The sequence below is a fragment of the Alosa sapidissima genome, chromosome 3, assembly GCF_018492685.1.
Source record: "Alosa sapidissima isolate fAloSap1 chromosome 3, fAloSap1.pri, whole genome shotgun sequence".
Lineage (NCBI taxonomy): Eukaryota > Metazoa > Chordata > Actinopteri > Clupeiformes > Clupeidae > Alosa > Alosa sapidissima.
In genome coordinates this window covers 31,416,486-31,444,152 of record NC_055959.1, presented here as the reverse complement: position 1 = coordinate 31,444,152, position 27,667 = coordinate 31,416,486, and the positions used below count along the sequence as shown (strand labels likewise).

Sequence of the window (27,667 nt, the reverse complement as noted above, 5' to 3'; positions counted from 1 at the left end):
CAAAACAAAAAAACTAAAATATGATAGACGTACCTACCAACCTACATACACAAGATATTGTGCTGTGCACCTTTGGGAAAACAGTTAGCTACTTCCATAGTTTAAATCCTCTCCCTAAAACTGCTCCAGGCTAGAACTACCACTAAGAAATAAAAATAGGACTGAAGACACATAGTGTTAACTTAAAAGGAGAATAACACTGTACATCTTAAAAACCTTTCATATACACAGCCTAACATGTCTTGTTCCTGTTGTACTTTGAGAGGTGAAAGTGTGTACAATTGGGTTTAATGGCACCAACAGGAATTCAGGCTATATCAGTAGCTAATCTATTCATCCTGCTGCGACATTACACCATTTGTACAAGACAAGTAGAGCTATTGTATCCAGTGTAATTTATCACTTACCACTATCTTGTTTTTTCTTGTCATCCTATTCCTTTCTCTTCTGGCTTCCGGACGCATAACTCCGCTTCATCATGACTGCCTGTTTTATATTTTCGCGATAGCAGCAGAGACCACAAACCTGGCTGGCTGGCTGCTGTCAGCGACTACTGAGAGGGGCCCCCTTCAGGGGGATCCCGGTATTGCCGGTAACAGTGTCGTTGCACTTTACTGCATTGACTATCAAAGGGGCGCTCACAGTTTGTCGTTGCATTTTATTTTTAACCAGTCGTTGTCTTGGGGCCCCTGGCCAGCTCGGGCCCCAAGCAATTGCTTGGTTTACTTGCCTTCTAGCGACGGGCCTGGACATTTTAAGACTAATAATAAAATATGTTCGCAATGGTTGCAGGCCTATTTATGAAGTTTACTTTATTTGGTATCAGAACTAATATGTGGTAAGCCTAGGCTATTTCGTAATGTCATTAAAGCGTTCAAATTGGCAATCACTTTTGATAATTAAAAGCTGGCAAAGAATTTGCCTTTAAATGGCTAAGATCTATAAATAGGTAAGCATGGTGTCCAGTAAGCAACCAACTAGGCCTATGGCAGCGATCCAACGTGTCCTTATATTGAATCAAAAACGGCGCCGGCCGCGGAGCCGTGTAGTCCATGTCGCTCCATATCTCTTTTTTGTTGCTGTTGCACAAGTTACTTAGCCTAGAAATCTAGACGCACCCTAGCAGCGGCAAATTCATTTGCTCAGGATGGCCCGCCAGGCAAATTAGCTGGGTTTCAGTCACGTCATGATTATGATGCGGCCAGGCGGCGCGATTTCAGATGGAGGGCAGGGTATGAAGTTAGCGTAAACATGAAGGACACCGTTACAGAGAGCCCGTATTGTATAGAGTTAGAGCCCGTTTCAAGACATAGATACAAGGAATTAATTGACAAATATGTTGGACGTGACCCGTACCTCATGAAGATGAGTGAGTTTTCGGTGGAGCTTAAAGATTTGCCGACAGTGGAGGCCGTTGACATTACAAACTATCTGGTCCTTCAGACATGTATTACACCAAACAGCAAATGAAGGCCTATAAAAGTATGGAGGCATATAACTTTTTTGTCCACAACCTCGGCACCAAACGTCTCCACGACGATCATCATTTAGTCTTCGCCAGGGTGAGTGTTTGTTCTTATATTGTTTTATGTGTTAAAAGATGCAAAAAATGCAAGTGTTAGCAGTAGCGCTATAATGTCAACGATCATGCAACACATCTTAACAACAACAATAGCCTGACAGTTGTTTATGTTTCAAGGTAAACCACTCTCAACGATCAAGCGAAACACCTCTGAAGACTTGGATTATTGCGAAGAAGGATGGAGAAGTCATTGCAGCTCATTGCAATTGCATGGCAGGGTAAGTAAGGCTAGGATGTTTATCACGAGATCTCTCTCTCTCACACACACGTAGCACTACTACTAGCATACTGCCAGTGTACTTCAGAACCAGGGAGAGCTGTAACGTTAAGGGATAAACATGTTTATTCATCAATTAAAGGGCTACTCCATATTAGTATAAGTAGGCTATATTGCATATCATCAAAAATGTGCTGATATAGATTGCACTTTGCTCCTGGTGTAGATTGCATTTTGGGGTTTAAAAAAATGTCATATTGTATTCTATTCACAGATTATCAGAATCATGTTCTCATGTAGGAGCTGTGCTTTTTTCCATTGAAGCTGGGGTAAAAATGTGAGATGCAGCTTCCTGCACAACAGATCAGTGCAAGTGGCTGATGCCATCACATGTAAAAAAGGTAGGGTGATAATTTACCTGTTGGGCAAAGAGGAGCTAAGACAGCAAAGACCCACATAAACACAGTTTGGCATCTCAATCCTGTGATGATAGCCCTACCTGTTTTCCTCACAGCCATCAGATAAACGGCAGATTTATACTGCATATAGATATGTTATGAAATATAATGATCTTATTTGTATTAACTTATTTTCAGATTCCTGCTGCTCCAGTAGCTCAGATAGACTTCTCCTCAGCAAAATCAGTGCAGCATTGATGGCTAGGGAGCCTTACCACAAAGATTTCATTCCCGTATCTAGCATGCTTCCTAAAACTCTTCGTGAATACAGAACACCAGACACACTGCAGTTACCCCCCAAAGAGCTTGGAGAGCTATGCCAGGATTTCAAGCTAGAAGAGCTCACCCTGTCCCAGGTCCAGGCTGTAGAGGGCAACTCGGAGTCAGAGTGCAGGCAGGACTTGGTTTAGACAAAGAGCTGGGCGCATAACTGCCTCTAAGCTTAAACAAGTACTAAAGACCAACCCCCAGCAACCATCAACGAGTTTGATCAAGGCCATATGCTACCCAGAAGCATAAAGGTTCACCACAGCCGCTACAAGGTATTTAGGGTTTGAATTAGGGTAAGGCAGAGGTAAGATTTGGGGTATGAGGCTGTCTACATTAAGAATTGTAACTAAAAAAGTGTTCTATGAAGTGGGAGGAGAGTCCATACCACAACTATAAAGCTGTGGTCCTTACTATGCCATCTACTGTAGACCTTTTTTACGTTAGAACAAATGTTTACTGTTTTCATAGTTCATTTGTGGTATGGACAGCTCTGAAGAGTCAACATACGTTATAGGGTTATAAGGTTAGGGTTATGCAGGAGTAGAACTAAGTATAGGGGTTAAGGTAATGGCATTTAAATCACTGAACTGGCTCTACACATCCAATACTAAGTAATAATTTCTTTTTCATGTTTTGCATGTGTACTGTGTACAGTTATGGATGCAAACATGAGGCACAAGCCAGAGGAGCATATGAGAAGCTGATGGGTCGGGAGCATGCAGGCTTCTCCTGTATGGACAGTGGTCTCTGGCTGAACCCCAAGTGGCCATACATGGGATCCTCTCCTGATGGGATTGTCGCTTGTGACTGTCACGGAACTGGCATCTGTGAAATTAAGGTGATAATACAGTCTCTGTTGTAGTAAAGTCCCTAAATCTTCGAGTCTAAAGTCCTGAACTGAGCAAAAAAGCAGAAAATATATTTGCTAATCTATTGTTCACATGTCCTTCTCACTGTGATTTTAGTGCCCATACTCTCACCAAGATGAAGCCAATCTACGTTTGTGTGCTGGGAGAAAGGGCTTCTGCCTTATCAACGATGGGGATCATGTCATGCTGGACCGGAGTCATGATTACTACTTCCAAGTTCAGGCACAGCTTCACATTGTAGATGCAGAGTACTGTGACTTTGTTGTGTGGAACCACAATGACATTTTTGTGGAAAGGATTTTGCCTGATTTTGAACTTTGGGATGATGTGATTCCTAAAGTTGAGTGTTTTTTTTAGAAACAGTGTACTTCCAGAAATACTGGGACAGCAAGTTACAAACGTACATGTGTAATGTTTACTGTTAAGATTAAATGCCATTTGAGAAGATGAATATTACATGGTGGTTTATTTACAAGATTAGATTTGTCAACAATTGCCTTTAGACCCCTCTTAAAACACCTAAAACTATCATTACATTTCAAAACATATTTACATTACATTACATATTTACAGATTGATGTGTGTCAGGGCTCAGGTACTGGACTGACTGATTATCCCTACCCCCCTCCTCCTTACTCCAATGGGACGACAGACTGAGAAAGATTAGACGAGAGACAGCAAATAACCCCAATCTTGTCAATCAATGCTAGTGCCTCACCTGGTTTTGTTGCCATGTGCTCAATCAGAAATTTTACAGTATGGTGATGCTTATAGTTTGACCACGTTTGTGCTTGGGCTAGTAAATTAGAGGGCTTCTCAATAAAAAATTCAAAACAGTCAATTATCACAGCAACTTTACATCCAAATGCCTGTCTGAATCCCATTGGCATTGTAGCTTGAAGTACATGTCGCTCTGGCCACTCAATTTGAAATTCTAACCTTTCATGAAGTATGTCAATTATGTTATGCCAAACTCTAGAGGCGGTGGGCAGAGAGATCTTGAACCTGAAAGCTAAATCTTTCAGTGGGAGATTTAGTCTCAGCCTCAGCAAAACTAAAATTAACTGTTCAAATTTTGACAGCACAGACATAGGACCACAGGTAATGTAGGGTTCACACAGCTCAAAAATCTGAATTAAAACTAAGAAGTTGGGGAGCCCTGTGTAGAACTTTGTCTTGTCTTGTTCAAAGGACTCCTGGTTGAACTGTGTGTCCAGTGCTTTGGTTCGAAGATCTCCCAGCTCTGTTGTGTTCTGTCCCAGAACATCCTCCATCTTCTCAATGTCATCCATTGTCAGCTCAGTCTGGCATCCGGCATCTGCATAGGCTGCAATATGTGAATTGCTGTGATGTTATCTTTTTGACAACCTTTTTACAAGCATGCAAGTTCTCATAACATTTAATAATAATGCTGTTTACACATCTTAGTACAATAATTTACCTAGATCATTTAATGTCCCATTGTCCCCACTGCTGCCCTCTGATTGTGGGTTGTCAGCTGGCTGCTTCGGTTCAGAGCAGTCGGCTGTCTGCGTTAGATCGGAGCTCATACCCAGGCTCTCAGCTGTCTTTTGGAGATCCGCCCCGTAACTCTTTTTTTTTTCATGGGTTTTACGGGGGTTTACGGCTTAGAGTAATGTTGTCAAATAAGCCATTACTTCAATTCATCGTGTTTTCTTACTATCTGACAACATATGGAGATCATTTTTGGAATGGTTACAGTTTATTTTCCATTAATTCCTACATACTGGACCTTTAATTATAGGATGGCCCGCCAGGCTACAAGTTACTCCGAAAGCTGGAAAACAGTGTCACCTTGTGCAAGCTCACCTCGTCCAGCAAAATTTCAAGTTCCTCTGACGAGAAGCTTGGTGCCTTTTTTTTATGTTGCTTCCCCACCATACTGTAGGCTATCTAACTCTCTCTCTGTTCATTATAGATAGGTTGCTTTTTATTGACAACATTAACCAATGGCAATCAATACCGCATTTAACAGAAGTAACTGCAGCTGCTTGCCAATCAATTCTAATTGTAAGGTACCTTACCATTAATATAAGTTTATTACATAATTTTTAGAAGTCGTTAAACCCATCAAGAAGCGGCACAAGTGGCACAATGGGATAAGGAGGGTGGATGATTAGCGAAGCGAGGGATACCCGTCACAACATATCGTGTGAACATATTACTGCCAATTTGATAATTTAGTTAATAGTTTATATTTGACTGATAACTTATACTATGTTAAAATAAATGTCACTGGAATAATTTGAGGAATGTTTTATTTGCAGAACGTGTTGTCTTTCTTAACGCCGTCATGCACCTTCGCGTAAAGTAGAAAATCGATTCCTGAGCAATCGATGCCAACTAATTCAGCACCTTCACTTGGGACAGCACCTTTGTAACGTCGAACGTAAGAGGCAGCGTGTTAAGAAGCTTCCTAAGGGACACTTCGGGAAACACACTTAGGAACATAAACAACTTTGGAAAGATATATCTTTTGAGTCTTCTTAGCATGCTAAGAGTGAGCGTTATCAGGGAACTGGCCCCTGATCGTGCATCTGGTGGCCTAGTGTAGTCATACAAAGCATCCACTAGGGGGGGGCAAAAGTACTTGGCATTAGACAGACCGATACTGAGACATGAAACCATAAGTGATCTTGGAGGTATGATTATTATACGATTATATATTAGACCCACTCAACATATTATAGCCTACTGAATATGGAGATATTGAATGATTGAAGTACTACACAAAAGACTTTTCAAAGTGAAATTCAGAGTGACATAAATGTTGCTACTGTCACAAACTTGACTGTTCCATCTGCCCGTCTGTCTGTCCGATCTTGAGAGCAGCACTGCAAAGCAATCCAGTGGTTGGCACTGGACCCCAAGTCCCCCCCCTCCCCGACACACACACACACACACACACACACACACACACCGGCCTACGGAGGGACCGAGACCGAGACAACAAGCAACAACAAGCTTTTTGATGGAAAAGTGGTGTTTAATTTCCATAAACTTTAAGCGCTTTCAGACATACGTGTAAGACCGGAGGTTCTGCAAATGTTAAACGGTGGGGCCGTATATCTGAACGACATAACCGGTCATATGGAAGTCCGAATTTAGCCGGTTGTTCTACTACTCCCCACCTAGTATATCCTCCGGAGATTATGTAAATGTGCTGTGTCTGAACGAAGCGTAGAACATGCGGTTAAAATTCACACCTAGTGAGAGGGCGTGTCGGTGACGTTTCTTTCGTGCGTCCATGTGGTTAGATCTGACTTAAATGCCAGTGTTATGATGGAGTGGCATAGTGCTGTCCAAAAAAATCTGACCTGGAAAGATGCAGACATCACGGAGCTACTGTCCATGAGGGCATACGACATTTTGATAGAACACATGAAGGGAACGGCAAGAGACACGTTGTAGCCTACAACTGCATGGCAAGGCCAAACGAATTCAAAAGACTGAATCATAATAAGCAGAAGGCGCTGAAAAGGCAGTAGCCTACAGCGACAGCGACGTCGTTGACGACAATAACAGGACTATTTAATAAATTGTTAGCCAACACGGTTTTCTGTTCATTGATAGCCTTCTCATGACCTCACATGCTGAGCTCGCTCGATATTTGTTGAGCATTTAAATATGCCTAGAGAAAATGAAAACGAAGAAAACCCAACGTTGTTCCAAGCTCCTTACGTAAATGCAATAGACACATGGGGAGAGGATGTGTTTGGAAAAAATAAACCATGAAAAAACGAACCACTTCACTGTTATGTTAGTATTTTGTTTGTTGCTTAAAAACGTTGTATATGATGGCCTTGAAGTCTTGAGTTAGCCTACTAAATTGGCTGGTATCATAAAGTTCGTGCATGCTCTCTCTCTCCAACGCAAACCAGATTTGGGGTTCCATATCCAAGTAATTCTGCTACATAACGTTGAAAACAGATAAATGTGTTTATTCGAAGCACACATACAAATACTGTAGGTAAATTTCAAGTGCGCACTTACGTGACTACTTCAAGTATTAGCCTATTAACCTATTATCCTCTTCTTTAGCCTACATAATGCATACACTTTGTAAACAAACAGCAGCTGTGACAGGCAGCGACCGCATATATTCTGCGTCATATCTCGCATCTTGTGAACTCTACAAGCCCCCACCCCTCATGACAACCACACGGAGATTCTGTAATGTGCGTGTATGTCGCTCACACATAGGTCCGTATAAGGTCAGTATAAGGTCCGCAGGTTAGCATCATATCTGAATCATCCGAAGGGCAGGACCTCCGTTTGACAAACCTCCGCATATACTCCAGAGGTTATATCTGAAAACACTTTTTGTTTAGTGAACGCATAAAACCGTCAGTTTGTAAGCAAAATCAAGAATTACGATCTTTGAGTTTGTTTATTGTTAAACACCAATTTTCTATCAAAAAGCTTGTGTATGTTAAATGTGCTTTAAAAATAAAACTGACTTGACTTGTGTAGGGAATGGGAGAGAGGCCACTGTGCGTCGGCGCATTCTAAAGTGCCCCATTGTGCCACTATGTATATGTATTATATTATATGATTCATTCTATGTATGGCCTGTATTAAGCCAAAGCTTATGATAAAGTCATAGTATAAATCTAAGGGGCCTGACTTTGTTATTTATATTTATTTATCATATTGTATAACTTCTGTATAAATGAATTTTTGTCATTTATATCTAATTATTATCATATGTATAACTTATTATTTATAATTACTGGTATATGAGTTGCAAAGTGGAAGCTGTAAGGGGGAATGGGAGAGAGACCGCTGTGCGTGTGTAGCGGGTGTGTACTCTCTCTTGCTTTGTGTTATATAGATGACGAGGCGTTGACTCTCTCTGGCTACCACAGCCGTTTATTCTGATAGAACAAATGTCTCACAGTCACACACATTTGCCATAGAGAGCTCCAGCACGAGAACAGGCTACTGCAGACTGGTTAACAGTATTTACACAAGACATGAACAAAAGTATGAATCACGAAAATAGACAACTGTACCTGATAGAACAAATGTCTCACAGTCACACACATTTGCCATAGAGAGCTCCAGCTAGCAATACGAAAACAGAAATGATTCAGTTCACGGTTCGTAAAGTATTACAAAAGTTAAGCTATCGAGCTAGATTCTAACCAGACTAGCAAGCTAGCACAATTATTAACTTGCCTTCTTGCTCGCAAAGCGCTGTGCACCGTATCAGAGTTCCGACCAAAGGTTTGGTTCCGACTTGTCCCGAACGCTTCTTCCTGTGTTTTGCAGTGTTGCTAGGCGACGTCGTGCGAAGCATTTAGTTACTGTCTATGTGTTAGGCTAGGCTTTACAATTGTCTCTAACTTTAATGTTATAAAGTTAAACACTCTCGAAGAGAAATGTCTGAAAGGGAAGGAGAGCAAGGTCCCAAAAGCACCTTTTCCACTTATATGGCAGAGGGTGACCAACTATTCCACAAAGGAGATTATGTGAAAGCAATTGAAAGTTACACCACGGTAAGATCTTCTAACCTCAGAAAACCTGAAGCATTGTCTTAACACCTCCAATTATCACTCATTTCGTTCGAAAAATCTAAAACAACGATGTTTTTTAATACTTCCAAATAACATTTGATAAATGAACCTTACATTTTTTAGTAGCCATAGGTGTGTAGATTTGAACAAAATCTGGTTTGGTTCTTACCGGGGCTTTTACTGCCTGAAATATCCGATTTTGTTTATCGTGCTCGGAGGTGGTGGGTCGTCTACTTTCACACTTTCAACAGCACATGAACGGTTAGACTCGTCGCTACTTCAAAATTCCACTGGAGCTCCAAGCGTACACGCTGCCTTACAAGACTGTTTACAGCTCTTCGAGTCACGGTAAAATGTAATTTTTGGTACATAGCTAATTTAGATACATTTATGGTGTGGGTGCTTGCGTTTCTTTAGGAATCCACCATCTTGGTTTGTATAGAAATGAATAGTAAGTGACAAATACACTAGAGCAGGGGTATTCAATTAATCTTCAGCGAGGTCCAGTTACGGAAAATGTCCTCAAGCAAAGGTCCGGAGCATCATAATGTTTAACGTGCGTGTTTAGGCTATGTATATGTATGTATAATATTAGGATGGATGGATGGAGCCTAGTTGTAGATAGATAGATAGATAGATGGATACTTTATTGATCCCCAAGGGGAAATTCAAGAAATAGAAGATGGCCTAGGCCTAATGTTTAATGTGAAATAAAATAAGTAGCCTAAAAGGCAACATTCGAAATGAGGAGAAATAAGGCAAGATAAGAGTAGCCTAATTGGGGAGAAAAACTGAGTAGCCTTGGCTATTTTTAAGATCTTAACGTGAACTTAAAATAAAATTTGAGCTGAGACAAGGATGGATATTCCACAGCTGGTTCCTTAAACCCATTAATCAGCAAGTTTAATTTAATTTTTTTAGTTTTTTTTATGTTGACCCGAAATCCTGGAAACCCAGGAATATCACGTTGTTGAATATGTAGGATCATTATGACACCCTCTGAATGCACGCCAAGTTTCGTGGAATTCCGTTCATGGGGGGGCCACACAATAAATTCATTTATGTTACTATACACCAACTGGCCTGTAGGTGGCCGGAGACAGTTTTCTGTGAATATCTCGAGAACCGTAGGGCCTAGGAGGTCCACCTTTTTTTGTATGTTGGTCTTAAGGGGGCATGTCAACCCATCCCATTACCACTTATTTCATGTATAGCGCCACCTAGTTAAAAATTAAAAAGCAAAAAATTAGGTGTTTTCATCACAATATCTCTGGCTGACATGGTCAAAACTGCACGAAATTGAAAGTGTAGGATCATTATGACACCCTCCGAATGCATGCCAAGTTTTGTGAACTTTCTTTCATGGGGGGCCTTACAATAAAATAATTTATGTGTACATTTAGTGACCGTACACCAACAAGGATTCCCGGGACACTGAAAGACCGGGGTACACGAAACTTGGTGGGCATGTAATCCCACATGGATAGCATGGAACCATTTTTTTTCCGTTTTGATCTGTAGCCCCCCCGCTGTACTGGACCCCCCGAAAGGAGGGTAGGGCAGACACAGTTTTCTGTGAATATCTTGAGAACCGTAGGGCCTAGGATGACCAATCTTTTCCGTATCTTTGGCTACAGGGGTCATGTTAACCCATTCCATGTGCATAAACAGATACACACGCACACACATACATTCACAGTAATCATACGTATGACACATACTCACACAGTAGACATATGTACGCATGCATGCACATGCACAAACACACATACACAGGCAAACACACAAGCACGCACACACACACACACACACACACACACACACACACACATAAACCTAAACGTGTACACATGCACACAATTCAAGAATTTCTCAGAATTATGAACAGGCAAGATGGGGGTGGGGTTGTATAAAATGAATTTTACATGTGAAATCTATGAACTAATCATGTTTTGGTACTTGTTGTCTAGCAGATACCAGTGAGAATTGAGTGTGGATAATGCAATTTAGTGAGACAGTTAGAATCATATAGGCCTTTCAGCGTGATTTATTTTTGTGGAAAAAATGTGCTGGACTGGGCGGCGGTCATATTTTGTACTGCTCTGCGGTACATCTAGTTGAAGAACATACTGTCAGATCTTTAAACATGTTTTTCTTATTTTTTATCCTTTTTCTTTTTATTCCCTGCTATGTCATGAGAGAAATCCTTATGTGGTACATATACTGTAACCATTACATCCCTTGTTCCTGTCAAATAGTTATGAACTGTTTGTGATATATAGTAGGGACAGAAAAAAGGGCAATGAGGGGAGATAACTTAAGTGGATGTATTATCTATGTACACCTCCTGAATTGTAATATTCCTATTGTCCAATAAATAAAGAATTAAAAAAAATAATAATAACAAAGAAAACTCATTTGTGGACCCATTCATACTCAAACCTGCTCCAAAGTTTAATCATTGAAATCATCAAACTAATTTAAAAAAAACGTTTATCTCCAGCGAATGCGAGGTAGAAGTGTTTATCCGACGAAATGGCAAGAATCTTATGTCTTTATCATCTGTAATTAATAACAAAACAAAAAAAACAGTGGTGGCAGAGTGTAGCAGTGGCTAGGTATAGGGTCAGAGACCGTGGCAGAATTATTGGTCAGTCTGCAAGTAGGTGACAGGGTTCGCATAACTGGGTTTGATGCATTTGAACACAACTGCATTAATTAAAAAAAAACATTAAATCAATCGTGTCCAAGTACGCATCGCGCACTCGAGGTGGAATAAACAAAGTTGATCCAGGCCACATCGCCACAACATTATGATTTCTGGATCATATCCCTATATTTGCACACAAGTGTGACAACAATAATGCGAATGCTTACTCGAGGAAAGTCAAAGTATCCTATGCAGTCAATCACACTAAGGGAAATAGCTTATATCTGCGCGTATTAGTCAGCCTATCTATTCTATCTATATGTGTAGGCTATAGGTTTCACATTCCCTTTTAATTCGTATCCTCTAATAAGTCTACAGTTGAATTTGAGCATGTTGCATGTCCATTTATATAGAAACATAGGACTACTTTCGAAGTGTTATCATTTTTAATAACCCACGTTTTACAATATACTGTGCAAATAAAGGCCTAGACTCGCGATCAACTAATGTTGTTGCGCTGCATTGCCTCTAAGGCTACGTTTATACAGTGACGATGAAAAGAGAAGACGCAAAAGTGGCGTCTCGTCTTCATTTTTTTATTCGCGTTTAGACGAGCATTCTCAGGGGGAAATCTTTGTTTATATGAAGACGCAAGAGTATGTGATATTCGATTGGATATGCATTCCAGACCGCTGGGTGGTGGTGTGATAGAACCCCGGTACGTCACGCGCAGACATTCTAATTTGACAGGTTAGCCAGAGAGGTAATCAAGGATCTTTGGTTTAGCCGTTTAGACGGAGACGCAACCCGGGTCGTCTTCAAAACTCTACACTCTGGAAGGAGTCTTCAGATTTTTGCGTCTTCAAGCCCCGATGGCGGGGTCGCCGTGTAAACGAAAGGCACTTATGATAAAATATTTTGTCGTCTTCCTTCGCAATCGTTCTCGTATAAACGGCCCCAAAGTGTCGCCAACTGACGATACACATTGGAAATGTGTGTACGCCAGACATGAAGTTTGTGTGGAGGACATCACATTCTCACGTTCAAGTCAGTCTTTGTACATCCGGACGTGAGTGTGAGAAGTGGCGCACGCAGCATTTTTGTGTGCACGCAAGCTTTGTACATGAGGCCCCAGCACATTTTCTTCACAAAAATAAGTCACGTTTGTCAAATTGTGTTCATGTCATACTTTGTTACTTTTTTTTGTGTTTGTAATTGAGTGTGTGCAGAGTGTGTGGTTGTTTTTGTGTATGTTTGCTTCTGTGTGTGTTTATTGAGTGTGTGTGCCTGCATGTAATTTTTTTGTGTGTGTGTTTTTGTGTGTATGTGTGTGTGTGTGTGTGTGTGTTTGTGTATGTAGGTGTGTTTGTATGTGTGGGTGCATGTGTGTGAGGGTGTGTGTGTATGCGTTTTGGTGATGTCACATATTGCGAAGTGTAACCGCAGCCTTTGTGGTTAGAAAGTCGTGTTTCATCATATCACAATATTATCGCAAATGCAGTTAATCGTTCAGCCCTACTGCATATTATCAAACTACCCAGACATGGTTGAGCTGCTGTGCTCAAGAATCTTTGCATAGGCGCGATTATAAGCCCAACTGTACCGTGCTCGAGTCCACCTCCTCAAGCGGACCCAGGCACAGATAAGCGTACCGAGCCCGGGTACAGTATGGAGCGATCACACTGGTCAAACGAATCGGAATTTGGGGGACAAACGTACTCGGGTACGGTGCAGATGGCATTGTGTGAGTATGTCCTTAGTCCTGTTGTACTAACTCTCCCATTCCCAGAAATATGTCTTTTAGATTTGGTATTGGAATTCATATTTATTCACTAATTTGTTGTGTTAGTGACTAAAATTGTCATAAGGTTTGACATGAAAGTTATTGTGTGTAAAATTATAATTGAGTAATTTTTTTATGTGAGTCAATGTATCATAATCTTCTATCATTACTTCATTAATATTTAACATTTACTTGTGCAAATGTATTACATTTTACAGTATATTTCTTCGGCAATACACAAAGTAAGGCATTTGTCCTCAATCTTTCAATAAACTTAATATGTTTTTACCTTGAAAGAAAGAAATTGCTTGTGACTTTTGCTGACGCTTTTTCCCATCTGTCCCATTGAGATTTGTATGATTTAGACCCAAAAAGCCTTTTTATTTTCATAATTTCTTCATGTCACACCAAAGGATATGGTGTCATGCTATTATGATAAATCACACCACTGTTAATGCAAAAATGTGCATTATATGTATTTCACAAACAACAAAAGACAGTCCAAGACAGGTAACTTATATCACTTAAAGGCTGTAGTGTGAGTGAGTGATTGTGTGTAGGGGTGATTTCTGTGTTTTATGTGTGTGTGATTCACCATACATCATGTAATAGGTGCACATCTTAAAGAATAAAAGTTAAACAATTTTAAATATGTATTAAATATTATATTTAAATATATATTACACCTAACTATCAGTTAAACATATGAAAAAACATTATTTATGTAGGAAAAGCATATATGCAATGTTTATATGTAATGGAATGGAAATGGGTCACACAACTTTCAAATGGTATCATCAAATCAGCCGGCGCGTTCGATAATGCAGCGCTGCGCAGATCTGGCTGAATCTTTTAATACAACGTACATTTAGCCAGATTTGCGCAGTGCTGATTCGAAACATGCCTGTTGATTTAAACATACCAGACCAGGAAGCCATGGAATTTTCTTCCTACAGATACTGGTCTTGTTATAACCTCTGTACACTTTCAAAGTTTACAATACTTTGATTTGCGATGAGTTTTTTTAGCAAACAGAACTTTCTCAAAGGATGCATCATTGACAAGGCATCTATACCCTGCTGTTATTTTCCACCGGCAAACCATTCCATTGTATTAGCTAACGTTAGTGTTGTGGCTAACTAATCCTGTCAGTATAGTCAGAAAATGAATGGGATGACAGTCAAAAGAGACAATTGCAGTGCTGTTGTGTAGTTACTCAGTATAACTGCGTTTATGTTTCACAACTACACCAACAATCAAATTAGCCTTCATCACTCAGCCAATGCTAACGTTTACGTTATTTTACCTTTGGACGTAGGCTAACATTTGGATGTTGACCAATGGCTCTAACCGTAACGTTACTGCAGTACAAACCAAGCATGTCTGATAAACACTCACACTAAACAGGTTTATTTAGGCTTCCAGAAGAAATGGCAGTGACATTTCACGTGAAAATCACCCAACCGTGAAAACACAAGCCACCTCATAAAGCCAAGTGTTGTCATTGTAGGAAGTGAAAACAAGTCGATGTGTCTTGCAGCAAGAAGCTGCACCATCTGGTGGACAAACCACGCGATGACAATACTGGACATGTAAATGAAAGATCGGTTTTCCTTTACTTAATTTAAAAATATTTATCTGTTATAGCTGTTCTAAATGCCGATACCAATAGTTTAGAAAATGGCAAATATCGGCCAATAAATCAGTCGGGCTCTAGCCTAATGTGTATTGTTTGTGTGATAATATTATTCATTACATTACATTAAATTAAATTACATTACATTACATTTGGCTGACGCATTTTTAGCCAAAGCGACTAACAACATGGTAAATAGTTTAAGTTTTAGAGCAATTCTCAACAATTTTAGGACAATTTAAAAAACATTAGAGTACAGTAAGAATAAGTGCATCAGTGAGTGCTGTTTTTAACAGTTACGTGTCAGTTTTAGACGGCTGGTGAGTGCTAGGATCAGCAAGACTTGTTGTAAGTGGTGCTATGAGAGGAGATGTTCTCTAAACAGCTGGGTCTTCAGGAGTTTTTTGAAAAAATTATTCATATTCATCCATCTCCATCCATCCATCCAACCTCTTGTAGGCATTGATTTTGCAACCCGATGAGAAGAACTGCCTTGTTGCCAGGTCCAGATGTTATGTGAAGATGGGGGATTCTGAGAATGCCTTACGAGATGCAGAGGCTTCCCTCAAAGAAGACAAGGAATTTTTCAAGGTGAGTTTTATAACATTCTGTATTAGCTGCTTATAAACAGGGAAGTTTTCCCTAAATTAAAGAATATAAAAGAAGCATAACAGATGGCCACAGAAAATATGCTATTCCTATAATAATAAAGTTTTCCTTTAATGACTAACACAGTGAAAAAAAATGACTGCCTACTTGGATTAAGCTACGGATAGTTGACTAAATGCCTACATGGTGTATGCTGAAGTGTTTCGATTCCCAGCACTAGTAGGCATTTTAACAGCTATGCGTAAAACAGGCTACCTCCCGGCAGAGCAGCTTAATTAGTGATATCGTGCAGTGATAGTTTCGTAGCCTCTTTGACAGCTCAGGAATATTAATGCAGCATACAGTAGGTGTGTTTGTCACATGTGTTTTTTAGCATCAAATTTCTAGCATGAGCTTCAAATTCATTGTGATGAATATGGGCCTCATGCGTAAAAATTAATGTCATCGTCTAGTTTGGAAGTTATCGGAACCGTGAAACAAAGTTTTCACATTGCAACTTTGCTGATAACATTTTTAAATAGATGCCAGTTAGAACATTAGCAAGTTTTTGTGTAAACTAGGCTGTTGGTGTTGTTTCATAGCCTTTTGCTTGTGGGTTATTTGCTGGATTTTAACAAGAGCTTGGGATATTGCTTTAAAGTAGGCTACTTGGCAATGGCAATGGACAAACCATCGTGACCCAATTCACATTAGGCATGAATTGGTCCGATTCAATATGTTTTGGAGTTGTTGGCCTATTTAAAAACAAAAACATTAGGCTATGCACTAAGCATTAGGCTATGGTTGTCCTTGTCGTCTTCAAAAGTTGATCGAACATTATAGGCTACCTCACAAGTTATAGGTAACTAATAATGTCTCACAAGTTGTACCGCCTGCCTGAATGGAGCCTTTAGAAGCTGCGCTGCGTTGTGTAGTTCGGATCTTTTTGGATTCTGAATTCAATCTTTGGCTACGGATTTCTTTGGAGAACAGGCAACAGAGATTGACAGCGACAGCACTGGGGCTATTTTAATTACAAAGGCAAAAGGAACTTTATCAGGATGCATAGTCTTGTGGTGATTGGTTGAGAGGAAATATACATAATATGCTCATTTACACTTCACAAACTTTAAAGCTGATTTTTTTAAAAAACTTGTTTTTTTGCTGAGTTGAGGATAGCTTTCACATTTTGGCCAACATCTCTGGGTTGGCTAAACGAAATTAAACAAATGATCCCTTGTTTTAAACCCTAAGGTATGTGGATTATGAATATCCAATAAACCCATTATTTAATTTTGTCAAACTGGACTCATTTCGTCGTGGAATGACCCAAATGATTTGTCATAATTCCAGCTTTAACATACAAACATGTGAAAATGCCACTTGAAATTATACTGTTTACTGCTCCCCAAGGGTTTGTACCAGAAGGCAGAAGCATTGTACACCATGGGGGACTTTGAGTTTGCACTGGTCTTTTATCACAGAGGGCACAAACTCCGCCCTGAGCTGCAAGAGTTCAGACTGGGAATTCAGAAGGCACAAGAGGCCATTAACAATTCAGTGGGCAGTGAGTATATGAAACATAAATGATAGTTGAAACAAAGGTCAGGGTAGAATTCTGAAAACCTTCTCTTTTTGGATTTAGGCCCATCATCTGTCAAACTGGAGAACAAGGGTGATGTCTCCTTCTGTAAATCCGATGAGGTAACTAAACATTTTTTTTGTAGTTTTTATATAATACATATGTCAAAGTATGATTAGTTTCTCATTTAATGACACACTGTAAAAAAAGAAATGGTTGTGACAACTCAAATTTTCTAGGCAACATGATGCAAGAGATTTTTGAGTTTTCTCAACTCAAGTTTACTACTGTTGACCTTACAAAGGTTTTTGAGTTTAGCCAACTTAGTTTATTTTGTTGACCTTACAAAGGTTTTTGAGTTTAGCCAACTTAAAGTTTTTTGTTGACCAAACTAGGCTATTCTCCTTACAATAACAAATAAAGTTTTTTTTTTTTTTAGCATGTAGTTCTACCTTCAACAGTTTAACTTTCTCAAGTTACCTGTACCCTAAAATTATGAAATGTTAGATATAATTGAAGTTAATTAAATACATTTTCCTTAACATAATTTTCAGTGTCCCGCTGGTTACCCCACCTCCCCCCAACATTCTAAATCAATTGTATGCACCATATTGCTATGTAGCATAGTAATGTTATACACCATTTCAAAGCTTTGACTCTTGGGAATCCAAAAATGACAACTTTTTTCATGTACAATCTGTAGTGCTTTACAGTTTCAGATTAATCTTATTATGTCTCAATTAAATTTGATCTAAAATTAATTTGAATAGGCATTTTACAAAACGGTGTGTGCATACCATGTTTATTTCTGAGGAAACACGTAAAACATTTGGCACTGAGCATATATGCAACTCTTGCTGGGAACTGCCTAAACAGACAAATGTAACTTCACTTTGACCAGAGGGTGAAAGAGAAAGGACTCAACAGTCTACAAACATTTAGTGCAAAAGCTTTGTTTTGAGAGACCTGATGCGCCGTGAGCATCGGGACCCAAGCTCAAAAAAGATGGTCTGAATTGCTTCGAAGGTATACTTCAACAATTTTGGATATTCAATGTTTATGGCATACAAAAGGCCAAAGAGGTATGCAAAGGCAGTCTGGAGGTCAGGTAAGTCATGCAGTATTATGCATCCTTCCAACACAACAGCTACATCTCGCACAGTTGGTGATGTGGAGGCATCATCATCTTTATAGACAGTCAGAATGCCAACAGACACACCTTGGACCACAGCATTCGCAGGGTCAGTCTCCTAAAGAAATCAGAAACAATATTAAATACAAAGCAAAACAGTTACACCGATATTCTACCATCATTATGCTACAGACTTTTCCATTCAACTCCCAACTCCAAAAGCAACCCAGTAGAGTGTGGGAATTAAAGGTATTATCTGGAGTGGATCCACCTGTGGGCCTGTTGTTTCTGTTGCCGAGTGCTGCCGATAGGTATGAGAACGACAGAATTTCATGCAGGGTAGACCAAATAGCGAAACGGCAGCCAACTCTAACCGAAGAGGGCATGCAACTCATTGCTGTCGTTATGATAACCATCAACAGCACTCAGCAGCCTCAAAGAACAGGGATATGGACTGACTCTCCAGAGTGTTCCTTTAACGTCACTGAAACTGGCATTGTGATATGTGTTTGGACAACATTCATGAAGAAAGCAAACACAGGGATCTGGGAATGGTGTAGAACTTTGTGTTTTAAGTACATGCAACCCCATGATAGATTTAGCTCTGTCACAATCTAAAAGGGACAGATGCTAGAGCATAAATACCATCACCCATTAGTATACCAGTTACCAGAAGTAGTTTAACATCAATCAACACACATCTGGACTGATAAACCGCTCATGGAATGACAGAAAGTGCATTTGAGCATCTGGGGATATGTTTCAAAGTTTATTATGTTCAAAATTATCAGAATTCGCTTAGAAATCATATCATTGGTAACACCACAGATACATTTTTTATATTAAACAAAGAAATCACTTACCAAACACTTCAACAAAAACTTTGATGTGTCCTCACGGATGAAGATGTAGTCCTCTCAGAGCTATTGTCTTTCGTTGAGATGCAATGTCACTTTTCTAAAGATAATAACAACACACAAATACAAACACCATTCACATAGTGCAAAACTGAAGATAAACAGTGTAAATGAAATGAAACATTAAACTGTAGATATTAAATGTAAAACGTGTTTGTTTAGCTGTTAACATTTCTACTGAGGAAGTATGAAGTGCTGCTGGAGTTAAGCTACCATGTTCAGCATTAATTATTCATAAAATATGACATTTTCATCCAAGTCATTAGTATGGAAAAACACAATGTTCTCAGTCTAAAAGTGCAAAAGTAAATATTACATTTATCATCAAGAGAAATGATCCATAATACTGTAAATTCACAATGCTAGTAAAAAAGCAAGTGAACTGCTCTTCAGAAAATTAAAATTTGCCAGAGCACCTTGCTACAGGGAGAATGTTTTGTGGAATGGTAACAATGACCAACATGGCACTGAAAAATGAAACAAACAATCTGCTCCCTTTGTATGTGCAGTTGATGGAACATCATGACTAATTTGATGCCTTACAGACAACCTCCATCAAAAATAATTCCCAAGTTTATCAACATTTCAATAGCCTAATGACCTTAACCAGCTGCTACATCAACATCATTCTCAACACATCCTAGGAACATGGAAATAGTGTCATGGGAAAGATACCTCTTGTATACTGGGCAGGTTTGATTTAGTTATCAGTAGCCCAGGCTTGAGTGTAGGTTCAAACAGGATTAATTAAAAAAAGTTCACTTTTGCCACCAACATTATGTAAAGTATGGATCAATAAAGACAAAACATAGTCATCACTTTTGTGCTGTCAGCTTCAACATACTGAGTTTGGGATTTAGGTCACATGAGTGAGGCAGCGGCCATATTTAGGGACACCGAACATAAAGTGATTACTAATGGGAACATAATTGCTCACATAACTGTCCATTAGTTTTGTTCACCTCTGTGACACTTAATTAGAAATCTAGACGCACCCTAGCGGCAAAAGTTTGAACTAGCCAACTAGCTCCGCTGGTGGGAAAACGCATGGGACTCGCATTGAGGATAGCGCGGTCCTATTGCGTGCAGAGGGAATTTGAAAGACAACCGATTATCCCGCCCCTGGGACTGAGCACTGCGAACGGTGAGTGCCCAGACCCTACATTTTAATGTGGTTCTAGCTCGTCAGGTTAACAATTAATGCTACCATTAGTAATATTGTTTTTGGCAAAGTTCAGGGTCCCTAAATATGGCCGCCACCACACTCATGTGACGTAAATCCCGAACTCAATTGTGTTTATCTACACTAGTGACTTAGATGAGGCTCATAACCAATAAATGCAGAAAACTAGGCAATTGCAAAGGAAAGAGTTCACATACATAATCAGCTTCAGGCACTTACTCACCTCTTCATCAAGCTTATCCAGGAGGTCTTCCATCTCTGGACCAAATGTTCCCTTCTTTGCCCAGTAGAGTTTTAATAGGTGAAGCACATATTTGTCAAGTGATGCACGGAAAGTGACCAGGAGGTTCTTCCTGTGATCCGATAAAACTCTTCAGAAATCTAAAAACATTGATTGAACAAAACCATGTATTTGATGCCATACATCAATATAACAATGTCTAAAAGGATCTGTAGTATAAACCATCATGTTGCAGTTCATCTATGGCCTAAACCTTGATTAAGTCAAACTTTAAAAATGGATTCTATGAACATGCAACACTGTTTGCATAGAAAGAAACAAAGCAGCCAATTTGTGTTTAAGTATCTCATTGTCCACATTTTCATCAAACTCTTGTACTTCATCTGCGCTAACATTATCCTGTGATCCTCCTACTTCATTATCCTGTAATTCTCCTACTTCAAAATTAACTTGTTCATCATCATCATTATTATCATCATCATCTGCATCATCTAAAGTGCTGCTTCTTTCTACAGTTCGATAGTCTTGAATTGAACAATTTCTATGATTTCGACTTCTATGGGAAGTAAAAGTGTGACGTGTGATGTTTGTTTTAAAAGTACATTTACGTATGGGACATTGCACAGTTTCCTGATTTTGTAAGTGGTGTCCAAGATGCTTCCAAAAATCTTTCCACTGCAGGTCTCTCTAAAGTCACATAGCTCACACTGAAATATTGAACTTGGTGTATTTGCAGTCTCTCTGTGTGATCTCGAAAGGTGTGATCTAAGTGCACCGGGTGTTTTGAACACACAAACACACGCCGTGTAAATGCACGGCCAGTGATCACCTTTGTGACGGAGGCGACAATGTTTCAGTAGCAACTCTTCAGAAGAAGTGTCAAACTTACAAAATTGGCAATGCATGCAATCCACTTCTATAACACAGAAACACAAGAGACACAAAATATTAAGACATTTTTAGTAATAACTTACACAAATTTTAACTTTTAATGGGAAAAATGTATGTCTGCACTGCACATCTAGTAGGCTATGACTGGTAAACTAGGTTTACAAAATGCTCAGATCAAAAGTATGTCTACGATTGTATCTTGTATTAATATTATGGTTGTTATTAGTCAACACCTGTGATATTCTTTATAGTATTCCGTGTAATTATTATAATTACTTATTGAATTGCATCGTTTTACTATGTAGTCTACAGATAACAATATTAGATCAATGTAGATAATAAACTGAAGCCAGGTTGAATTTGGCTTGAAGGAAGGATGGCTAACTATAGGAAGTTAGTTAGGCAAACTAACTTACACTATGCAGTTTGTACCCTCACAGCTGTAACTCATTACAAAGTTCATATTCCATGCCTGATGCACCGATGTCTTAGCTAAACTTAAGTGAAGCAGGCCTTCTCACGCCCGTTGTCATAAAAAGACGGTTTTATGCGTTCACTAAACAAAGATTATGGAAATTAAACACCACTTTTCCATCAAAAACCTTGTTGTAAAAAGCATAACTTTTAGATTTAGATTTAGTTAGATTTAAGACCTAAGTTCGGTAGCTCTGTGGCTGCCGACCCTGGTCGAGAGATGTGACGCAGGACGTCCCCTGATTGGCTAGTCAGTAGGCGATGCAATGTGTTGATTGGCTCTGCAGAAACTGTCAAGACAGTGCAAAATTCGCTGATTGGCTCTTCAGAAACAATGACAAAACACTGCCAAAATTCGTGTCTGTAAAAAAGTTTTGTAGCTTCGTAGATCCAGTTTGCACATGAAAGATAGATGTCGCACTTCTCCCATGCCTGTAGCTATAAAGCTATTCCACACACATTCAAACTAAATCCCTGTGGACAAATGTTTTTCACAAGTGCACAAAATATTTCTGCAGGTACGCATTTTTTTTGCACACAGACAAATTAATTCCACATTTACAAAACGGTTCTACACTTGTGCAAATCATATTCTCGAAGACAAAACTCTATTCCACATGTGAATATCTTTTCACAGGCACACAATCTTTTTGGCGTTGTTCTGACTCCATATATAGCGGCCAACAATGGCAAACTTCTGGCAATATTTTCTAGTGAACTCATTTGTTTTCCACAAATCAAGGTAAGGGAACATCTCTTGATTTCTGTTTTGTGTTTAATAATTGGGCTTATTACTTGACATTGATGGCTCTTTTCCATTACGGACCGGGGCTGGCCCAAGGCTTTTCCTGGGTCTTATTACACGGCTCTTCAGAGTGCTGCAGAACGTTCCATTCACATGAATGGGCCTTCCCAACTTTCGGGCCTATGTTAAATCTACATAAATCACCGGCAAAGCATTTAATGACCGCTGTCAATGGCAACGGGTTTTGTGCTTCTGATTAATGTCTTTCATATCACTACGCAAGGACTGGAACTTCATTCAAACGTGAAAGCAGACGGTTGATCAGCTGTGTTCTAAAGAATGTTTGATTCAAGTTCAGCAGCGTGTGTTGCGAACTATTTGTTTCTCAGAAAATGCCACGATGAACGGTAACAAATAGGCTAGGTTATGTAGGCTAAAGTCATGTCGTGGGGAGTTTATTATTTCGTTTTGGCAAGTAGCCGTATAATAAGCGGGATAATGTATAGAACACCGCTCCGCTGCGCGTTGGGGTCCGGTTCGCCCTGTCGGGACTTATTTTCCCAGTAATGACCAGCGTTCTATACATTATCCCTTACTTAAACACCGGTGTTTGGCCTTAGCTAACAATGCTAGAACAGTTCTAAACAGTGCTTAGCAACGACACAGCGAGCATACGTCAAATTAATTGCAAGGACATTTAAACAAGTAACATTGTAAGAACCTGTATCCTTAATTATTTTGCAGTTTTTATATATATGTAGATCTTTTTCTTAGGCAACCCTAAACAAATGCTAACGGTCTATTTTTATGAGGTTTTACCCCATAGTGGGTAGCACATCCCCAGTGCCGTGAATAAAGCTACAGTCTCACACCTAATGGCGGCCTTACATTGTACGATTTTGGTCTGTTTTCACAGTCGGCGACTAAATTTCCATTGTCAGACAGAAATCATGGGAGTTGTACTGGAATCGCGGCGCGCTCCCGTCAACTAGATCGTTAAGTGTAAGGTGCCAATCTTAGCGGTTTTAAGTCAGTCGGAGTCAGTCCTTTTCTAGTTTTGCCGTTATGACAATATTAAACATGTTTGATATTATCGCAAGTCTTTCTAGTCGTGGCTCATGCAAATAATGACATGAACTATAAAAACCAATAGTGACCTCTCTTCAACACCAAGCAGGAAGGGGCAAAGTAGGCGACAGCTGTAGCCTATATGATTATTTGTTATTCTTATAATATTTGTCATTTCTTATACATAGTTAGTCGGCTCTTCCACGTGACAGAACAACTCTATATCGGTTAGGGATGTCACGCATGAAACAATGCTGCAGAAACACGAAAATATGGCTTTGAATTTAGTAGGTTATCATTTCAGTTCCTGTTGATATCTATTGCACGATGGGTAATAATTTAAAGGAATCTAGTTGCAGTCTTGTAAATAGTGACCCTGCAAGATCCCCAGTCATTGCAAAATCATAGTCTGTGACTTAAAACTCTTTTACTTGTCTTTAGATGTGAGAGGGTCTGAGACTGTAGTCTTTCAAAAATCTTTTCCAAATCTTTGCAAATCTTTCCAAAGTCTGTCAGTGTAAGGAGGGCTTCAGTTGTCTTGGGTTTTTTTTTTAACCACATACTCATTAGCACTGTACTAGAGGAAATTGCACACTCTGTATTCTGAATTAACTTAATTGAATTAACTCTGTATTCTTAAATTAACTTGAAATAAAAGTGCTAGTTTGCATTACAAGTAAACTTGTTTACATATTGTAAATAGACATTTTCATGTATTACTGCAGATGAAGAAGAATCGTGCCAAGGTTTTAATCTATCCTCTAAAGAAGGACGACAGGTTGCATGGCCAGAAGACTCCAAAAGCTGAGAAGACAGCCAAACAGCTGCTAGGAGAGCTGTATAGTGATAAAGAGTACCTGGAGAAGCTTTTGAGAGATGATGGTATGTTTGTTTACTTGCCTGCATCTGCTTTTGGCAGTGATTATACTGACCTGAATTCACAGTGACAAAAGTCAAGAAGTGTGTTGTTCAAAGCCTTTCTTTTTAGTAAACTAGTGTTCAAAAGTAGCCTGGGTGTTCCCATGCTGCCTTGCGCGCGATTTGATTCACGCTGCTAAGGTAGCCTGGAGACCATGGAGCAAATTTCGCCTGAGATAGGGAACCAATCACAGAACAGGTGGGAAAGCAAGACGATGATGAGCTATGCACAGACGTATTTGATAGACATCCGTGGCACCCAATAAACGGATCTGGGCATTTTTTTCAAATACGAGAAAATTAACGTTTGGTTCCCAGACCACGTCTCATTGAGAAGTGGTGGCGCTAGCCAGGCTAGTTCAAAAGGCCATTTGACCCGACAACAAAAATACGGTCAATCTTAAAAGTGGCACTTACATTGTAATTATGCTTTTAAACAAAAGTTTGACCCGGGTACATTCACAAAAAGACCCTAGGTTGCATTTTGGCGAGAGTTATGCTTTAAGAGAAAAAGTTTGTTTTGTGATGTAAGGTAACTTATTCAGACCAGAACTGTTCCCCTTTTGCTCCCATAGAAACAAATTGCATTGCTCTATCTTCGTCAGTAATCAAGGATCTTTGGCCCTAGGTACAGCATATAATAATGACTTACAGTCAGACATTTCTTTTGAGTTTGAACACTTTACCTCTGCCACTTTGTTATTCCAGTATAAAATGAAAGCTGAGATGGGAAGTCCATTGCTCCTGCCGTTATGATGTCTTTTTTTCTTATTATGTCAAATATGTATGTTTTTCTTTAGACCTGGTAAAAGGAAGGACCAGCAGTGGGGAGCGTTTGCAGGACCTTATTTTAAGTTGTATCTCATATTTGGACACACGCACAGAGTTCTGGCAGCAACAGAAGCCCATTTACGCCCGTCAGCGGGACCAGAAGCTTCTTCAGCAACAGCGGAAAAATACTCGATACAATCCCCAGTCTGACCCCACACGCTATGTTCTTACCAACCTGGAGCAAATTGACAATGGTGGGTCTGAGCTTTTAAAAAGTTACAACATTTTACAACTCTTGATTTACATGACTTAGTCTTCATCATAGTCACTAAGTCAACAATTATTATATTTATGTTTATTTTATTTAGCCAACACTTTTGTCCAAAGCGACTTACATTATATTAACATTAAAATGAACAGTTAACCCTTACGTGCCTGACCGTTCAAATTTCGTTACTATTGTAACGATGACCAATCGAGTAATATGTCAGCTGTCCAATGACTGATTTTATTTCTGAAATCTTCCCCGTAATGCTGACAACATGAGCTTTAATTTGATATGATTGGTTAAGAGGTTTATGGCGCGAAAATGTTGGATACTTGAAGATGAGTCATGAAAAAATAATGTCACTTCAGTCGACTTGGACATTGAAGTGGACAGCCGGACGGCGTCTGCACTTCGGGAGATTACATCGATTGATACCCACACAGCTGGATAAACTGAGGTAAGATATATTTTAAATCGGTTCTAGTTATGGTTCATCTTAATTTGTAGTCCTAAAATTATGTTATTTGACAGTAATATGCTTTCTCATCAGCGTCAACATTATGGCATTGCGGGGGCTAGTGCACACCTTGTAAACTTTAGCTAGCTGCATTACTCTGAACTGCTTGCAATATTCTCGTTTGGTTTTGATGTCATTTTCCCATGCTTTTTGATGTTATTTTCATTTGACAATTTCATTTCAAAACCTGTTAGTATATAACCTGTAAGTAAGTTTGTTTTCTAGTACCAATTTGCTTGCATTATATTGGCAAGTCAGTATAGCATACCAAAGCTGAATACATCAATGGGCGCCGCGTTTCTAAGTTGCATTACGTTCTCTGACATGAAATAAGTTGAGCGATATTTTTAATCCTCTCAATATGTAGTTATAGAAAACAAGATGTGAAATCACATATTCTGTCAGAAATGTAATTAGAGTTCTGTTCAGTTCTGTTATACGAAGTCTTCTTCTTCTCCTAACCAGAATTTCTGCGTCTAATTCAGCTTCAACCATTTGACGTAGAAACTTTGTTCAAACTTTGTAACGTAGGTCTTGAAAAGGACACTTGAGCAATGTACTTTTCATTTCTGTAAACTTTATACTTTTTGAAATATTAACAAAAATCAAGCTTATTTTTCCCCATAGACTTTGCATTGGCACTGACTTCACAATGAGCTAATTAAATTGATTTGCACCTGTATCAACTGCCAGCTGCTCAACTAGGCCCCCTCAAAGCTATGATAAGGGATCAGATTCCAAAAATAATTCAGTGGAAATGCATGGATTCCAGTTTCTTCCAGTAGCAGCAACTGGAATCCATGCATTTCCACTGAATTATTTTTGGAATCTGATCCCTTATCATAGCTGTTCATTCTTACTCGTTGCTCGACTTATCGTGACTAAATTCAAGATGGCTGCAAACGTTAAACTTCGTGAAGATACTGTCTGTATAAATCGTCTTGTAAGTAAACTACCAGTGCTTTTTCAAAGTTCTCAATGTCTCGTTTTAAATGTCAAGGCCCTAGGAAGTCTACCAATGAAGTGTGGAGATACATTGAGCCTCGTAAATGGGTGTAAAACAGTGATTTATTTGCATGGCTAGCCCGATGCCGAAGCACCACTACTGAAAAAGTTGTTGGTAGCATCGGCTAACTAGCGCCAGATTTTGGAGTGCAGGGGACAAGTCGAGATGGGCTATGAGACATACGTTCACACTCGATATCATGTTTCAATACACTTTAGGTCAATATCACACCGGAATTCTCCTTTAAATAATTTAACCAATTAAACAACTCAACTTTTTAATTGTTCAGCCATTCCAACTGTCAGTTATCACCAACAATGACTCCTATGACTCCCGCCAAATGTTTCCTCTGCCCACAACT

General features: G+C 39.4%; 2 protein-coding genes and 2 long non-coding RNA genes across 6 annotated transcripts in view; 2 read left to right on the top strand and 2 right to left on the bottom strand.

Moving 5' to 3' along the window:
* The first annotated feature begins 1,171 nt into the window (after nt 1-1,171).
* Nucleotides 1,172-3,823, top strand: LOC121705327. Of its 2 annotated transcripts, XR_006030766.1 has the most exons (6): nt 1,172-1,562; nt 1,700-1,800; nt 2,074-2,200; nt 2,396-2,799; nt 3,182-3,365; nt 3,493-3,823. It is a non-coding gene; the product is annotated as an uncharacterized LOC121705327 (long non-coding RNA). The 2 variants fall into 2 exon arrangements; XR_006030765.1 differs by having other exon boundaries at nt 2,396-3,365.
* A 10-nt stretch (nt 3,824-3,833) lies between these two features.
* LOC121705326 lies at nt 3,834-4,971 on the bottom strand. The gene is made up of 2 exons (XM_042086232.1): nt 4,838-4,971; nt 3,834-4,723 (listed from the first exon to the last, which is right to left on the bottom strand). Exons 1-2 carry the CDS (start codon nt 4,944-4,946, stop codon nt 4,029-4,031), a joined length of 804 nt encoding a protein of 267 aa, XP_041942166.1. The 5' UTR covers nt 4,947-4,971; the 3' UTR covers nt 3,834-4,028.
* Nucleotides 4,972-8,697: 3,726 nt separating this feature from the next.
* odad4 (outer dynein arm docking complex subunit 4) overlaps nt 8,698-27,667 on the top strand; it is a 42,988-nt gene continuing 24,018 nt past the window's right edge. For both annotated transcript variants that reach the window (XM_042086665.1, XM_042086664.1), the window contains exons 1-6: nt 8,698-8,918; nt 15,465-15,596; nt 17,007-17,160; nt 17,239-17,297; nt 24,552-24,708; nt 25,545-25,769. In XM_042086665.1, the coding sequence (XP_041942599.1) occupies nt 8,802-8,918; nt 15,465-15,596; nt 17,007-17,160; nt 17,239-17,297; nt 24,552-24,708; nt 25,545-25,769 (844 nt within the window). In that variant the 5' untranslated portion in view covers nt 8,698-8,801. The remainder of the gene's footprint in view (nt 8,919-15,464; nt 15,597-17,006; nt 17,161-17,238; nt 17,298-24,551; nt 24,709-25,544; nt 25,770-27,667) is intronic.
* Nucleotides 17,942-21,566, bottom strand: LOC121705601. Its single transcript, XR_006030838.1, has 4 exons — nt 21,478-21,566; nt 20,631-20,788; nt 19,171-19,264; nt 17,942-18,425 (listed from the first exon to the last, which is right to left on the bottom strand). It is a non-coding gene; the product is annotated as an uncharacterized LOC121705601 (long non-coding RNA).